This window comes from Arachis stenosperma, chromosome 5, assembly GCF_014773155.1.
Source record: "Arachis stenosperma cultivar V10309 chromosome 5, arast.V10309.gnm1.PFL2, whole genome shotgun sequence".
NCBI lineage: Eukaryota > Viridiplantae > Streptophyta > Magnoliopsida > Fabales > Fabaceae > Arachis > Arachis stenosperma.
In genome coordinates, this window is record NC_080381.1 from 4100095 (window position 1) to 4119344 (window position 19250).

At 34.6% G+C, this 19250-nt stretch overlaps 1 protein-coding gene across 1 annotated transcript; it reads right to left on the bottom strand.

The window, feature by feature from the left end:
• Nucleotides 1-1259: 1259 nt before the first annotated feature.
• Nucleotides 1260-15999, bottom strand: LOC130979387 (butanoate--CoA ligase AAE1-like). Its single transcript, XM_057902818.1, has 2 exons — nt 15746-15999; nt 1260-2897 (listed from the first exon to the last, which is right to left on the bottom strand). Exons 1-2 carry the CDS (start codon nt 15959-15961, stop codon nt 1440-1442), a joined length of 1674 nt encoding a protein of 557 aa, XP_057758801.1. The 5' UTR covers nt 15962-15999; the 3' UTR covers nt 1260-1439.
• Between the last annotated feature and the right edge of the window lie 3251 nt (nt 16000-19250).

Here is a 19250-nt window from a genome sequence, read left to right on the forward strand (position 1 = left end):
TGAAATTGGTAACTATGGGAACTCCGTTGTTGAGGCAAAGCCAGAGCAGACACTTTATCTTCTCCGGTATTCTCAAACGCCAAAGCCAAAGCCAATTTTCATTATCATTCCAGCCAAACTTCTTCTTCAATAGCCATTCATACCCGCTTTTAGTCGAGTAGGTGAGAGTATTTGGGTTTGTCCAAAACCAACCTGTTTTATCTCCTGCCTGCTTGATAGGATCAAAGAGTATCAAATCAAGTTTAACTTCTTCCGGAATCATTGTGCAAAGAATATCCCACTGCCAATACCCATGGTGCCAGACATCTTCTAACTTTAAGTGAGAATCAGAAATGTGCACAAAAGGAACAAAAGGAGCTAGCATTCCACATGGTCGCCAAGCATGATACCAAAAGGATTGAGACATTCTGCCTGTACACCAATCAAAACCATCACGAAGCTTTTCTATTGTCTTATAAATCGCTTGCCAAATGCTTGAAACATTATTATAAAAATTAGGTGAAAAGCAAGAACTTCCAGATAAATATTTTGCTAACATAATTCTTACCCAAAGCTTATCCTTATTATGCAATAATTGCCAAACAAGCTTTCCGAGTAAAGCAAAATTTACACATTGGATATCTCTAATTCCCAAGTCTCCTTATTTTTTTGGAATGACAATTTTACTCCACTTGACCAAATTTAAACAATGCTCCTCCACCTTTCCCTTTCACAAAAATTGTCTAAGTACAGAATCAATCTAAGAATATAATAATAATAATAATAATAATAATAATAATAATATATTTTATTAACCTCATTTCCACGATCTCTAAAAATATAAAAAGACTATGTCATTTTAACTATAACTCGTTGTCATTATAATTCGACTGTTACTTGATTATAAGTTAGATATTAATATATTTTATTACCTTATACATTGGTTACATGAGAGTTAACTCTAATAAATAACCGATCAACGACCATATAGATACTATATTATTTATGAAAGAACAACTCAAATTAAGGAAAAGGTATGTGAAAAATTCATTTAGATACAATTCAAGAAAGTATTAAAAACTGGAGTATGGAATTGTCTTTTGCAGATAATCACACAAGGCATTTTTAATTCATTGAAGTATATCTCATCTACCCAAAAGAAGTTGAAGAACTCAAATCAAATCTAGACGAGTTAATGAGTTATGGAAAAGTACCATACAAAAATCAACCAAGCAAGAATATTTGACGATGGAAATTATTACATAATTTTCAACATAAAAAAAGTATTTCTTCTATTGAAAGAAAAAAAAAAAAAAACATCAAACCCATACCAATCTGCTTCTTTAAGTCTTAGCATTCATTTTAATAGTATAAGATCAACATAGAACAAGGTAAGCAATAGTGTGTTACATAACATTTATTGATTTATTCCTAAGATATAGTTTTTTTATCCCTCTCTTTCACAATCCATTGCTCTTGATCTTCTCTCTTATAAGAAACTTCTGTACTTTCCCAGTTGAGTTAAGAGGCAGATCCCCAAACACCACACTCTTAGGAACCATTTTAGTGGCCAGCTTACCCTCACAAAACTTGATGATTTCTTCAACAGTGGCACTGCATCCATCTTTCAATTTCACAACTGCACATGGTGATGAATCCAACAAGCACTCATCATATTTTCCAACAACAGCAGCTTCCAAAACCTTTGGATGACTCAACAACACTGCTTCTACCTCTAATGAACTCACAGCTTCTCCATTTGAATATATAATATCTTTTGCTCTATCTTTCAATGTTATGGAACCATTTTCTTTCCTAATAGCAAGATCCCCAGTTTTGAACCATCCTCTCTTAAAAGCTTCCTCGGTTTCTTGCGAGTTAAGGTACCCTAGCATTAGGGTGTTCCCTTTGAACATGATTTCACCAATGGTTTTTCCATCATGAGGGGTACTTTTCATGGTGTTTGGATCCTTCACATCAACCTCTACTTCCATCATGAAGCTTGGAAGCCCTCCTTCACCATAATTCAGCTTTGTATCTTCATTATCCGAATCGGGTTTCCACGGTCTTACAATGACAGGGCCCAGAGTCTCTGTCATTCCATATCCGATGTTAACATCAAATCCAAGTTCTGCTACCTTGTTGAGGATTTGAACTGGTGGTAGCACACCTGCAACTATGAATTTTACCCTGAATTGAAGGGGTTTGTGATCATTGGGGGATGAATTAGCAATGATGCTCAAAAGGGTTGGTGCACCACACAAATGAGTCACTTTGTGAAATTGGATGGCATCAAATATCCCTTTTGCTGAGACATTTCTGAGGCAAACATTGGTGCCACCAACAGCACACATTGCCCAAGCAAGGCACCAACCGTTGCAGCGAAACATATCAACTGTCCATAGTAACACTGAACTTGATTTCAAGTTGAAACGAGAAATCGCCGCAATTGAATTAAGGTAGGCACCTCTATGGCTATAAACAACTCCTTTAGGAGTCCCTGTGGAGCCTGATGTGTAACTCACTGATATAGGATTGCATTCATTGCTTGGCCTAAAAGTCTCAAAATCTGCGTGCCCTTTAGCAACAAGATCATTGTAACTTAAGGTATTTGGTAGGATACTCACATTATTGATCACTGGGGAATATGGAATTTGATCATAGTTATCAGAGATTAGGACAATGAGGGGTGGTGGCTTGCATTTTCTTTGGGAGATAATTTCGAACACCTGGATGGCAGAATCAAAGAACTGATAGTCCACAAATATGATTTTGCAGGTTTCCAATAGATCCAAAATTTGGGGTAATGTTGTTACATCCAATAACTTGGTGTTGAGTGCAGAAAGAACAGCACCTGCCATAGCAACACCAAAATGTAGCTCATAGAGTGCTGGAACATTTGGCGCCAAAGCTACAACCTGTGTTATTTGAACATGATTAGTTATCTGACCCCATTGATTATGTGTTGTGAAATGCTTATAAGAAAAGGAGTTTATGAGAAGGGTCTAATTTATACCCTATGAGTATACATTAAGCATATTATAAAAAAATGTTTTATAAAAATTATAACAACAATTAATTTTTTTGTTTACGTTATGCATTACAAAAATTTCATTATTGTCTTTTTAAAATATATCCGTAGAGTACAAATTAGTTGAATTCTTATAATAAATTATCGCAATAATTAATTATTAGATATTGTTACGATGGGTAATCGGAGATTAATGGGCTGAACTTGTGAGGATGGCCCAGATGTCTGGAGGATGGGGTCTCCGACTTGGTGTGTGTCTGGAGCTGTCGTCCGACTTGTGTGTATGAAGGAATGGAGGGTCGTACCTACAAAGACACTCTAATGCCTAAGTCAGCAAAGGGTTTCACAGAGTATTGGAACTTAGAGATACCTGAGGGGTGTCAGTGTATTTATAGTAGTGAACCATCAACCACCGTTGGAGTAGTTCCACCTTTTAAGGTGGATAACTGTCCCTTTATCTTAGGAAAGTTGATATATGGTTCCTGAAAGTGGGTTGCGAGATTTTAGGGACAGTTACTTATTTGAATAAGTGTTATCTGCCAGCTAACCTTTGGTCCCGACTTCCTTAGAGTGGAGTGTGTATCAAATCCGACCTCCTCTGGGAGCGAGGGCCAATCTTTGGATTGGACTTTTAGGTGTATATGTGTTTGGGCCCTAGTGTTGGGCCATGGTATGAACAATGCCCCTACTTGAATCCGATCTCTTTGACTTAGGAGTTGGATTCGAGTATTTGAACTCGGGCATGTAGCCGACGTGATCTTTGAAACCGACGTGATTTAAATTTCTCAACAGTCGCGTCTAATCAAACATCGCGTCCGTTAGGAGTTTCATATTTACACGTGGGAGCAGTTATATTGATAACGGAACGCCCCTTTAATGAACGCGTCATTTTACCCTTATGCCCCTGGTGTGTTTATAAATATTTTTCCCTCTTATTTCCTTGTTTTATTTCTGAAAACTTCTTGCTTACACTCTCTTGTTCCGAAAGAAACTTTTTTAGCCTTCCTTCTTCAAGTCCTTAGTTGCTGTCGCGCTTGCTCCTTTTTATTTCCGCAAATAGAGGTTAGTTCTTTTCCTTCTCTTTTATTATTGAATATTCTACTTTGCATTTTTCAGAGGAGTTTTTGGATGTTCGTAGCGAGTCTGTCTGTAGGCCTAGTGACCCTGCTTTATTGAGGGGCTTGCTTTGAACGTCTAGAGATCCTGTTTTTTATCTTTTTCCATTTTTCTTTGTAGCTCTTTGTCTCGTTTTTGCCTATTTCTTTTTAGTTGGAAAGGATGACTTCTCACGTTTCTGAGTGGGTAAATGTCACTGTTCTTGAAGAGGGTCTCCTAGTAGATACAGACTATCTTACTGACCTCTGTACCCACCATAGGCTCTGTAGTGATGAGAATGATGAGCCTAAGTATGAATTGGTTGCCCCGGGTCCTAGAGACTGGGTTTGTTTTGGGAGGATTTCTGACTCTAACCCCCATTTCTTCTTTATGTATGACTGCCTTTTTACCCGCCTTGGGTTTTTTTCCTTTTTCTGATTTTGAGATGGATATTTTGAATCACTGCCGAGTTCCCCCACACAGCTCCATCCCAACTCTTGGGGATTTATGAGGATTTACCAGCTCGTAAGCCGAGAGCTAGGCTTCCCTTTTTCCTTAAAGATCTTTTTCTATCTTTTTCATCTGAGTAAGTCTTTTAGTGGGCAAAATAGTAAGCATCAGTGGGTGTCTTTCCGAGCCATTCAAGGTCGGAAAGTTTTCTTTATGTTTGACAAGTCTTTCCACGACTTCAAGAATTTCTTTTTTAAAGTCCTAGCAGTAGAGGGTCACCATCCCTTTTTTCTTGATGAAGATTCTAATCCCCTCTTTTCTCTGTACTGGCTGAAGGCTTCTCCTATAGAAAAGTATAGCCTTAACGATTTGGATGAAGTTGAGGATGCCGTAGTAGGGTTCTTCCGGGAAGCTTGGGGGAGAGCCCCTTACTTGGATACCAAAAAGTTTTTTCAGGGGTCTCCGAATTTTGTGCGGACCCAATTAGGTATCTTTGTTAATGATTTTGATAACTTCCAACTTGTAATCTTTCGATTTATTGCTTCTAACTTGTAGCCTTCCGATTTATAGACTAACTCTTTGTTTCCCTCTTTTTCAGAGATGGTGAAGAAAGGATCCGGCTCCTCCTACTAGAAGGTCCAAAATGCCAAGAGGAGGTCTCGAGCTCAGATTGATGCCGCGAGGGCTGCAAGTACTCTTCCTCCTCCTCCTCCTCCTCGTGATTTGGGGACCTCTTCTGGTTCTATTTTGGTATCCTCCTCTTCTGCTTCTTCTCTTCCTCCTCCTATTCCCCCGGCCCGATCTTCCCCTGAACCCGAGAAGAAAAAAGCGCAAGACTTCTGGTTCTTCTTCTGGAGGTTCTAATTTTGATGGTCCTAAATTCGTTCAGAATCACATCTTTTTCCATACTCAAATTGATATGGACGAGGTTTCCGTTTAAAACCATCTTAATATTATGGTTCAGGGGAGTGTTCGAGCTACTGAGGTGTGCACAAAACTCCTTGATATTTTGGAAAAGACTCTCCTTAGCTCTTTGGGTTCTACCTAAAAGGTTGAGGAGTTGGAGGGAAGGATCTTCCTTTATCAAGAGGAAGAGAAGAGGCTTAAGGAGGAGGTTGCCGAGCTAAGGAAGGAGAGGACCCGGCTTCAGGAGAGGGAGAAGAGGTTGATGGGCCAGTGTACCATGGCAGAGGATCTTAAGGAGAAGGCGGAGCAGAACTATGTCCGGCTCTTTGGGGAGAACATCGATCTAAAACGGGAGCTAGCAAGAGGTCGGGAGGCCTACCAGGACCTGGAGGATTCAGTGGCTAAGAGTTCGGAGGAGGCTTGGAGGATTTTTAAGGAGCAGGTTGGAGTCATTGTTTCTGATCTGGACCTTTCTCCTCTTAACCCTGACAAAATTGTAGTGAATGGGGCCATTGTCTCTCCACCTCGTCCTGAGACGGTCTTCGTCCAAATTCGGTACCGCTCAAATCGGTTACCTTGTAGTATCCTTTTTCTAAGACTTAAGTGATTTTATATGGCCCTTTCTAATTAGCAGCGAGCTTTCATTCCCTAGACTTGTTGACTCCAATGTCGTTTTTTATTAAGACCAAGTCGTCTGGAGTGAAGCGTCTTCGAATGACTTTTTTGTTGTACCTGTTCGTCATCCTTTGCTTCAGCGCTGCTTCCCTTATCTGGGCTTATTCTCAGACTTCAGGGAGTAGCTCAAGCTCTTCTTTGTGCCCCTGTACGTTGCCAACCACATCGTAGAAGCTCACCCTTAGGCTTTGCTCGTTGATTTCAACTGGTATCATGGCTTCTATGCCATAAGCAATCCGGAAGGGTGTTTCTCCTGTGGCAGACTGAGGTGTAGTTCGATAAGTCCATAGTACTTGAGGGAGTTCTTTAGCTCAGGCTCCCTTTGCATTTTGCAACCTTTTCTTCAACCCAACCAGTATAACCTTATTAGCTGCCTCAACTTGCCCATTTGCTTGTGGGTGCTCTACCGAGGTGAATTAGTGTTTGATCTTCATACTGGCTACCGGGTTTCTAAAGGTGAAATCAGTGAACTGAGTGCCATTATCAGTGGTGATGGAGTGAGGGACCCCATACCTTGCGATAATATTCTTGTAGAGGAATTTCTGATTTCTCTGGGTTGTAACGGTGGCTAATGATTCTGCTTCTATCCACTTCGTGAAGTAGTCTACCCCTACTATTAGATATTTTACTTGTCTAGGCGCTTGGAGAAAGCGTCCTAATAGGTCCAATCCCCATTTGGTAAAATGCCATGGAGAAGTTATGCTAATGAGCTCCTCGGGGGGAGCGACGTGGAAGTTTGCATGCATTTGGCATGATTGACACTTCTTTATGAACTCGGTGGCCTCTTTATACAAGGTCGGCGAGTAGAATCCGGCTTGTATACCTTCTTAGCCAAAGATCTTGCTCCGAAATGATTTTCACATATACCATTGTGGACCTCTTCCAGTACTTCTTTCGTCCTTGAGGCCGGGACGCACTTCAATAGTGGTGTGGATATTCCTTTTTTTATAGAGGATATTTTACACTAAAGTGTAATTTTGTGTTTCCCTCTGGATTTTCATGGCCTCTTTTCATCTTTATGTAGGATGTCGAATTTTATGTATTCGATTAGTGGGTTCATCCATTCGAGGTCCAATCCAGATACTTCAAGGACGTCTTGTCTGTCCTCTGTTTTTGTCACAGAGGGTTCTTGGAGAGTTTCTTGGATCAGGCTTCTATTATTCCCTCCAGGTTTGGTACTAACTAACTTGGAGAGGGCATCTACTCTGCTGTTAAGATCCCGAGATATATGTTTGACCTCGATCTCTGCAAATAGCCTAAGGTGTTCCAATATGTTGTCTAAGTAGCTCTTCATATTGGGGTCTTTAACCTGATATTCTCCATTTATTTGGGAGGTCACCACCTGAGAGTCACTAAACACGACTACTTTGGTCGCTCTGACTTCTTCTACCAGTTTGAACCCTGCAATCAAGGTTTCATATTCTGCCTGATTGTTAGAGGCTAAAAATTCAAATTTAAGGAAGACTTCTACTTGAGTTCCCTCTTGTTTGACTAATATTATGCCTGCACCGCTCTCGACTTTGTTGGAGGATCCATCCACGTATAATTCCCATGCGGTGGAGGCTCCCTCTTGATCTTCTGCATATTCTGCCACGAAGTCGGTAAGGCATTGAGCTTTAACTACTGTCCGAGTTTCGTACTTAAGGTCAAACTCGGATAACTCTATGGCCTATTGAACCATTCTATCTGCAATATCCGTCTACTGAAGGATTTGCTTCATGGGTTGGTTCGTTCAAACTCTTACTGTGTGAGTTTGAAAATAAGACCGTAGCCTTCAAGAGGCTACTATTAATGTATATGCAAACTTTTCAAGTTTTTGGTACCTTAATTCAGGGCCTTATAGGACTTTGTTGGTGAAGTATACGGGATGCTTTCCGACCTCGTCTTCCTGTATTAGGGATGATGCTACAGCTTTGTCGGCTACAAACAAATACATGATGAGTTATTCCCCTACTTTAGGTCGAGTCAGGATGGGAGGTTGGATTAAAAACCTTTTGAACTCTTGGAATGCTTCTTTGCACTCAGGAGTCCATTCGAACTGGCATCTATTTCTTAGTAGAAAGAAGAGTGGTAGAGATCTTAACGCTGATCCTGCCAAGAACCTGGAAAGGGCTGCAAGTCGGCCATTCAACAGTTGGACCTCCCTTAAGCAAGTTGGGCTTTTCATTTCTTGGATTGCTTTGCACTTGTCGGGGTTTGCTTCAATCCCCCTTTATGTTAGCATAAATCCCAGGAATTTTCTAGCCTCCACCATGAAGGTGTAATTTGCGGGATTCAACCTCATCCCATGCATTCTTATGGTGCTGAAAACTTGCAAAAGGTCAACCAGGAGGTCGGCTTCGTCCTTGGTTTTTACTAGCATGTCGTCTACATAGACTTCCATTAGACTCCCAAGGTGGGATGCGAACACCTTATTCATCAACATTTGATATGTGGCTCCTGCATTTTTTAACCCAAAAGGCATGACCACATAGCAATAGTTTGCTCTTGGCGTGATGAAAGATATTTTTTTTTTATCCGGCTTGTACATCGGGATTTGATTGTATCCCGAGTATGCGTCCATGAATGACAAGTATTGATACCTTGAGCTGGAGTCTACTAAGGTACCAATGTTAGGGAGTGGATATGGGTCTTTAGGACACGCCATGTTCAGGTCAGTGTAATCGACGCACATCCTCCACTTTCCGTTTTGTTTTTTGACTAACACCAAATTTGCCAGCCACGCCGGATATTTAACCTCTTTGATGAAGCCAGCTTCTAGGAGGGCTTGTACTTGCTCTTCCACCACTGGGCCCGTTCAGGTCCGAGCTTCCGTCTTCTTTGCTGAACAGGTCGCGATCCAGGGTATACTGACAGTTTATGTGACATGAGTTTGGGATCTATCCCTAGCATGTTGGAGGCTTTCCAAGCGAAGAGGTCGGAATTCTCTTGTAGGAGCCCTATAAGCTTCTGTTTCATACATTCTTTCAGGTTAGCTCCTATGTTGGTATTTTTTTTCTTCCTCTTCTCCAACCTGTATCTCTTCAATTTTTCCACCGGGTTGTGGTCGCAACTCTTCTTTTGCTCTGATCCCTCCGAGCTCAATAGTGTGAACCTCCTTGCCTTTTCCTCTCAAGTTTAGGCTTTCATTGTAGCATTTTCTCGCCAGTTTCTAGTCTTTCCTGATGGTTGTTATTCCCTCTGGCGTTGGAAATTTCATGCAAAGGTGGGGGGTGGACACCACTGCTCCGAGCCAATTTAGGGTTGTCCTACCTATTAAAGCATTATAGGCCGAATCCACAACGACGACCATGAAGTCAATACTCAGAGTTTTGGATTTTACCCCTTTTCCAAAAGTCATGTGTAGGGGTATGAATCCTAATGGCCTGATTGGCGTATCCCACAGTCCATATAGAGTATCGGGGTAAGCTCTTAACTCTTTTTCATCCAATCCCAGCTTCACGAATGCCAGTTTAAACAGGATGTCGACTGAGCTTCCCTAATCCACCAGGGTTCTGTGAAGATGGGCATTGGCAAGGATAATGGTTATCACAACTGGATCATCATGTCCAGGAATGATACCTTGCCCATCTTCTTTAGTAAAAGAGATGGTTGGAAGGTCGGGAGCTTCGCCCCCGACCTGGTAGACTTCCTTCAGGTGTCTCTTGCGAGATGACTTTGTGAGGCCACCTCCACCGAATCCTCCCGAGATCATATGTATATGTCTTTCCGGAGTCTGTGGTGGTGGGTCTCTTCGGTCCTCGTCATCTCGCTTTCTCTTGCCATAATGGTCCAACCTTTCTATGAGATATCTGTCCAGCTAACCTTCTCTGGCCAGCTTTTCTATCACATTTTTTAGGTCGTAACAATCATTTGTTGAGTGACCATATAGTTTGTGGTACTCACAGTAGTCGCCACGACTCCCTCCTTTTTATTTTTGATGGGCCTAGGGAGAGGTAGTCTTTTAGTATGACAGATTTTCCTGTATATATCACCTAGGGAAACCCGTAGAGGAGTATAGGAGTGATATCTCCTAGGCCTTTCAGGGCCGACTTCCTCTTTTTTCTTGGGCTCTCTCTCTTTTTCTTTTGATGAGTGAGAGTGCCCAGGTTGCCAACTTGGCTCTCGCAGCCTTGCATTTTCTTCCATGTTGATGTACTTCTCAGCTCTTTCCTGTACATCACCCAGGAAGGTCGGGTGCCTTTTCGAGATGGATTGGGAGAAGAGGCCTTCTCGGACTCCATTTACTGGCCCATAATCACTGCCTCCGTGGGCAGGTCTTGGATCTCCAAACACGCTTTGTTGAACCTTTCTATGTAATCCCTCAAAGGTTCTCCGACCTCCTGCTTCACTCCCAGGAGGCTCGGTGCGTGTTTTACTTTGTCCTTTTGGATTGAGAATCGCATGAGGAATTTTCGCGAGAGGTCATCGAAACTAGTGACCGACCTCGGGAGGAGGCTATTGAACCACTTCATCGCTGTTTTAGTAAGGGTTGTCGGGAAAGCCTTGCAATGAGTAGCATTAAAAGCGTCAGCCAGGTACATCCGGCTTTTAAAATTGCTTAAATGATGCTTTGGATCTGTAGTTCTGTCGTAGAGGTCCGTATCAGGGCTTTTAAAGTTCCTTGGAACTTTTGCCCTCATTATGTCCTCACTGAACGGATCTTCTCCTCCCAAGGGCGAGTCTTCTATGTCGCTACGAGAGTTTCGACTTCGAAGAGCGGACTCTAGTCTTAGGAGCTTTTCTTCAAGCTCCTTTCGTCGCTCGATCTCGCTTCTCAAATTCCTATCTGTTTCTCTCTGCCGTTCCAACTCTTGCTCCAATTGCTCCATGCGCCCTTGGTGTCCGTGGAACAATCCCATGAAGTCAGCTGCATGGGGTTGTCCCTCCTTTCCTGATTCACGCCCTTCAGAGGAGTTTACTTTCGGGTCTTTTACCCCTGAAGTGCATTCTCTATGTTGGTTAGTCACCCCTTGGTGAGTGACTATATCCCTGTCGTCGTTTCCAACGTCTTGATTCTCTTGCTCAGAATCGGACGCTATGTTGCCATCTTCGTGTAAGTCATCTGCCATCACTGGTTGATCTCTCGGGTCCCCGGCAAAGGCGCCAATGTTACGATGGGTAACCGGAGATTAATGGGTTGGACTTGTGAGGATGGCCTATATGTCTGGAGGATGGGGTCTCCGACTTGGTGTGCGTCTGTGAGCCGTCGTCCGACTTATGTGTATGAAGGAATGGGGTGGTGAAGACACTCCAATGCCTAAGTCAGCAAAGGGTTTCACAGGTTTATAGAGTATTGGAACTTAAAGATTCCTGAGGGGTGTCTGTATTTATAGTGGTGAATCATCAACCACTGTTGGAGTAATTCCATCTTTTAAGGTGAATAACCGTCCCTTTATCTTAGGGAAGTTGAGATATGGCTCTTGGAAATGGGTTGCGATATTTTAGGGACAATTATTTATTTGAATAAGTGTTATCTGCCGGCTAACATTTGATCCCGACTTCCTTAGAGTGGAATCTGTATCAAATCCGATCGATCAGTGGGGAGCGAGGACCAATCTTTAGATTGGATTTTTAGGTGTATTTATGTCTGAACCCTAGTATTAGGTCATGATATAAATAAGTATGTTGGCTAATTTTTTTTTATTTTTTACTGGTCTTTTATTCAAATAATAGACAACATTTTTTACACGTCAATAATAAACAACATTACTTTTATTTCTTGGAATAGTATTTTTTTTTTGGAAAAAAAATTATTCTATTTATCTGAAAAGTAAATAAATATCCAAAAACTATTTTCTCCTTAAATCTAGTTTTTATTGTTTTTCTTTTTTTTTATTATTATATTTATATTGACTCTTATTATTAAATCATTTTTTATTATAGCTTGAACAAAGGAAGCTATTAAACATTTATGTTGTGTGGTACAAATAATGAGTACTTAATTTAATACATATCTAACTCATCACCACCACCATTTGAAACTTCTCCATTTTAATATGAGTTAGCTAAGACTTATACATAAAGGGGGCCAAAAAATTAAAAGAAAAGTCTTCTAATTCTATGTTAATTCACCGCTAAAAACAAAGAGTACCCTTCTATTTTAATTAAACTTTTTTTCATTATTGCATTGACTCCATCGTTATAGTGGGTCTTATAATATACATTCTAAATGATCCTTATATTTTATAGATCTTCACTTTCGTTTGTTAGATTATTAGGTACGTATATTTAGTTGGCATATATAGTTTTTACATTTTTTTTATAATTTCGATAAATCTTATTATTTTTAAATTAGATGTAATATCAGACGCATGTTATATGTAATGTCACGACGTGTGTAAGTTCAAAGCTTAAGAGTATTAAACTTTTTCTAGACCTATCAAATAGGTAATGAGAAATAACCACAAATCAAGATTAGGATTTAGGGTATAAATTGTAATTCCAATATTTTTTTAAAAATAAATTACATATAGTAAGGTCTTGATGAATATTTTTTTATATTTTTGTACATATATGTACAGTATTATTATATAATATTTGAGTGCATGCAATATAAATTTTAGTTCAAGAATTTATATATATTACTCAAAAGAAAAAAAAAAAGTTTATACATCTCATATCTTTAATGGCTTGCTATTTTTCAAACATATATATATATATATATATATATATATATATATATATTATATATATATCACCGTATTTAATTTAAAATTCCACTTAAAAGAAATTAAGAAGTAATTCTATTTTATAAAATAACCACAAATTCATTCGGAGCAGATTTTAGACTTTTAGTTAAGTAACATATATATATATATATATATATATATATATATATATATATATATATATAATTAAACTTGCCTATAAACAATTAAACATATTTATTATTATTTCTCATAGAAACTACAGATTTAACTGAAAGTCCATTTTAATGCAAGCAGCCCAGCATCAATATTAAAATATGTAGTAACAATTAAATAAATTTTTCAGTAATGCATGCATAGACAATAAAATTATTTCACTAAAATTATAAAAATTTAATAATATTACAATGATTGGTTATTACACTTTGTGTAATAGCATAGCTGCACCTAAAAGGCTTTAAAATAATATAATTGAAGATGTATTTGATGTATGTACAACAATATTTTAGTCCCTACTAATAAGGCTTCTACTAGCTTTAGCTTTAATTAGCCAACAGTCTTTTACAGTTTGTTTAACTATATTATAATTTTAATTATTAGTAGTGGTACATGAACACATAAATTAATAAATCAACCATTACTATATAGAAAATTTGTAGTCTTAGGAATATAGAAAGTGACTCCACAATATCTAAGAAATATAAATCAAATTCACGTTTATAATGATTTTATGTTTGATGTACATTAAAAATCGATTATCAAATTAATTATTAATATAAAATATATATTAAAATATAGAACATACATTAAAAATGAGTTAAATAATATATATTTATATAATAATTAATTTAATAATTAATTTTTGATATATACATAATTTTTTTAATTTAAAATCAAATTTCGTAGTTCATACACTATATATTCCAGTCAGATATACAATTATAATAAAATAAATTTGTAATTACAATAAAATTATGTGACCATATAATCAAACCAAATTTACCTTTATAATAAACATTCAAATTTATAAGAAGTTGTTCATAGTGTATATATTTAATAATTGATATTTTGTGTTTATTAAATATCCTTTTAATTATCCTTAATTATCATCATTTTGAAATTTTTAAGTATTATTGATCAATATTTTCACGTGATATTATTATTCCGTGGAGTTTAATTTATCTTTGACATCATAACCTCTCAAAAAGTCAAATTTCATATGACTAGAAAAAAAATTAAGTATTTAATTCCCATCTAATATATTAGTACAAAGATACTTTATGCATTAAATTACATATTTTTACATGTATATAAATAATTACTTCACACATGCATATTACCAAAAATGGTCATAAAAAAGTAAAATTAATTAAATAATTATATAAAAATTAGACCGTAAATATGTCAAAATTAAAATTTAATAAATTAATTAAATAATATTCAAAACTAAAATGAATTTCATATCATAGTACTCTTCCCACCATGATATATATTAGCCAGATCTATTTAATATTCTAATGCGTATGTATGTCTGACAAAAATAAAAAAAATTATTGACTCGTTAAAAATAAAAATATATTATTATTTTAAAGAAGAGTTTGATTGGCGTAAGTCTTGGTATATGAGGATCAAAATGTCAACGAAGCCTAGGTTGTTCAACAATAATGATAGAATACTTGAAATCAATTTACAAACATGAAAATATTCCATGATCACGCGCTTATTTATTGATTCAGATCTAAACAAATGACAAAAACATCAAATATAAACAATCCTTCTTTTCCAGAACGGTTGAATAGAATTGACAGTGATTGAGTGATAATCATATAACAGTATAAAAATAGATTATTTCAAATTAAAAACAAAGACTCGTATTGAATAACAATGCCTTGACATCGTGAACCCAAATAAATTGCTGGACATTAAACATAAGCTTTTGGAAAATATATTCAGCTTGATTCTTATCCTAGTAGAAGGTTTTGGAAAAGAGGGAGTGTATAAGGACATTAAACATAAGCTTTTGGAAAATATATTCAGCTTGATTCTTATCCTAATACAAGATTTTGGAAAAGACGGAATGTATAGACAGTAGGGTGAATTTATGGTGTTTATAATTTTGTATTTAATTTTTGTTTAATTTTTTATAATAAATTTTAAATGTTAATTTTTAAATTTTCTAGTAAATTGAGTACTTTTTTGGACACTATAACACTATATAGTAATAATATTTGAATTAAAATATATAAATATATTATTATTTTAATTATTTTTAATATATATTTTATATTTTAATTATATATTTTATATAATTATTCTTAGCATACACTGTAAGATGATGATTGATTAAAATAAAGTTGCCTTAGTATTTTATTGCTAAATGGCATTTATAAGATGTGATTAATAGTAGATAAAATGAAAAGAAAATTCCTCATATGAGACAATAACCTTATCAATAACTAGGACAGGTGGAAAAGAAATTTTCAAGGATTATTACACACTACTCTGGTATAACTAACTTTTTAGCTCTAAAAGCTAACATAGCTAATGCAAGAACTTCAGAGATAAAGCTAATAAGGTAGAAACTAGGAATTGGGATTTGAGATATCAAATGACATATCAAAAATAATTCTCTATTAAATACCAATCTTAGTTTTATGTTATGTAACATATGAAACTAGACAAAATTAAACTATATTGTATCATGAATATTTTGGAGTTTGAATTTCACACGGATAATAATCAGTGACATGAATATATTTTTTTAAAAGATAATAAATAATGAAAATTGTTAAATATTTTAATTTGATATATTTAATATAATATGTGTTTATATTTTAATATTATTTTTATATAAAAATATATTTATGTCAGTGGTTATTTTCTACGCACAAAATAAATTAAGAGAAATAATGTAGAAATCTAAAAAGCAGCTAAGAAATTATGAGCATAGATTACATGAATTTAAAGGAACTTAGCTTACAATATGATGAGGATGGGAAATCCCAAAGCTGAGGAGAGAAGAAGCTAGGTTGAGACATCTTTGATAGGTTTGCTTCCAAGAAAATCTAACGTAGTCACCGTAAATGATTGAGGCCTTATTATCACCGAAGATAGTGGCCGCTTGTTCTAGAAAACTGATTGGTGTCAAAGCAGTATAGTTTGCAGAGCACGGAATAAGTATCTCTAATTTTTTCATATTGCTAGGTAATTCCGATCAAATAAAATTCGTTCTTAAAAAAAACTCTCTCTCAGATATATATAATAAATTAGATTGTGAAGTACAAGACACGGTAGATAGAGTATGTATATGTACATGGCTTCTTAGTGCACAAGATTCATACCATGACGCCGTCAACCCAATGGGATTTGCTTTATTAGTAGAATTAGCTTAATTTTCAGATTAATGGGTAATGCATTTCAAGAAAAAAAAAAGTGTAGTGTTTCTTTAGAAAATAAAACTTATTATTAAAGGTACTAAATAAGATAGCAGGTTGCGAATTTTAATGTTGTTTGTTTGTGTTTTTTTAAAATATATTTATTCTATTTTAACATTCTTTAAAATAATTATATTATATGTATATTAAAATTAATTACTAAAATCTATCTTTAATATAAAATATATATTAAAAATAAATTAAATAATTTATATATTATATATAAATATATTAATAATTAATTTTAATATACAAATTAAATAGCATATTTGTTTTTAATAAAATATGATTAACTTGATTAGTATTAGCAAATTACCATTTTAAATCTCATTATCATTATTCGGTTAAAAAATAATAAAATAAAAAGTTATGATTTATTTAATTATATATGCATCGCACTATATATAGTTAGAGTGAATGCGGACTAAATTAATAACAATTCATCGCTAATAACTTAACAAATTTGTTGTAATTAACCTTTAACAATAAATTAACTTTCTTTATCTCCTTTATCTCCCACAACAACGAAGGATTGTCTTGCCAATAAATTTGAGTTTGCTCCAAAATTCATTGAACAAATAAGAAAAAATGGACTTAGTGATAATATTGGCGATTTAGATTTAGAATACAAAATAAAGGTCTAATTCAGCATATTTAAATTTGGAGTACAAAATTAGATTTACATCTAATATAACTACATTCATATTATCACAATAAATTATAGGTGATTTTGTCATTGGAGTATGGATAACGTGTAGCAAATTCTGAATTGAGATTGTCTCTACAATAATATCAGTCACACTTTTATATTCATGCTTAATTGAGATACAACATGTCATAAAATTACTATTTTAAAAGTTTAAATTTATAGAATGAGACAATATACACAATTATATTTTTATCCTTCTTTTTAACTACTTCTTTCTTTAAAAAGTCAAATGATGTTGTAAACCAAAGGAAAAAAATTAAAAATTAACTTTCATTCATTATTTCTTTGTAAAGTGATTGTTGCTTAAGAAAAGTCTCTACAGCAAAACTGTTAAACAAATTTTAATTTGATTCTTTTATTTCCTTTCTCTGGTTATAATTTAATTTGAATAATTAAACTTATTTTTGTTTCACTAAATTAATGATTTCTTTCGCTATTTAATTTTTAAAATTGTTGAATTTATATATTTGAATTTTTCATCTTCTCATAAATTGATCATTATATAAATTAACCTTTATAGAAATTTATATATTTATTGTTATAAATTAAAATTCATTTTTTCTCTCTCATTACTCTTAATAACATTTTCTTGACTTTTGGTCGTCTATCATCATTTAGTCACTTTTTTTTACATAGTAGTTATTTATTAAAAATAAATTATAAATAATAAGATTAATATTTTATTTTAAAAATTAAAATACGTATAACGTGTTAAAGGCGTGTATAGTGCATCAAGAAAAAGACACGGTTGCTGATTAATGGAATCATTCATCACTCATCACTCGTCAGCATTGCAGTGTCATCCTATCCTTGCCTTTAATTTGTAAATTTGGAGTGCTTTATATATTTTTATTATTTAACTTGACGAACATTTGCTCAATTTAATGGTATAGATTTCACTCTTTATAAGTTTTTTTGTCAAAATAGATTAGATAGTCCCAATTTTAAATATTATATTCATGTTTCGCACTTTATTTTTATCCGTATACCTCTATGAATAATATAACCATGTTATAAAGTACTGTTTAAATACTGAGGTATGTTCTCAAGAATCTTAACAAGTTTTTATTTTTAAAAATTATTCTCGTCAAACATTTAATAATATACCTATTTAAAGAGAATAACTTGAATTCTATGAACTATATGTATTTAAATTTAAACATTATCAATTTACTAAATTCAATTTCAATTCAAAACTAATAGTACAACAATAACAATATCATTTCATTATAGCATTAGAATTCACAAAAGTCTAATAGCATAATCTAATTCTATTTTAACAAAAAAAATTACTTCTAACTAAATTATTATACTAATTAACAACTAAAACCAAATAAATTTTAAATTTAGTGAAAACAAAACGAAAGAAAGAAAGTTGATAATGATCGGCATTGTTAGTGGCAGCCGGCAAAACTAGATAAAGGCGAGAGGGAGAAAAGCTACTAGAGAAGATGCGGCGGCGGGACTGACGAAGCGGAAGGAAGAGAGGGTTAAAGAGAGAAAAAGAAAAGAGAGACATATTGAGAAGACAGCGGGGCTGACGAAGTGGTAAGAAAGGAGAGGGCTAGAGAGAGAGGGAGAGAGAGACAGATTCAAAAAAAAAGAAAAAATGTTGGCGCTTTGAATTTAGGGCAAAATTACCCTTAAATTATCGTCGAAAAAATTCGACGTAAAGTCAGTTAAACGTAACATTTTTACTAAATAAATTCCGTCAGTAAATTTAATACTAATTTATGCACCTATTTTTTTCAATTATTACCACAAATTTATCGTCGAAAATATAAATTTACCAGTAATAATTTAATATAACAAAATTCGACACCTTTATCATCGGACAAATTTATTGCTATTCTACAATCCTAAATTTGATTATATTTAATATTTTTTTATAGTAGTTTTTCCAATTAGGCTCATCATGAACCTGGAATTGATGTTATTAGGTGCAAAAGATAGCACAGGGAAATATATGTATGTACGGTGTTTGGTACATGAATTAGGGCATCTATTTATTTATAATAAATTAAAACAGAATTGGAGAGAGTGTTCTAATACATTTTTAATTTTCTAGTTCTCTAATATTATGCGATATCAACATAAGTAATTAATTGGCACAATTCACATACTATTTATCTAATTAAATTATTTTTTAACTTTTTTTTTTCTAATTAAATTGATTTTAAATCTTTTAATTTTTACTTTTTATGTACCTTATTATTATAGTTGTTTTTTTATTTTTTTTTTTCATTCTTATGACAATTATTTTTCTTGATGTTATTCTATAATTTTAATATTTTCTTATTCTTTATTTTATATAGGATATTATATACTTTCAATGTTAATAT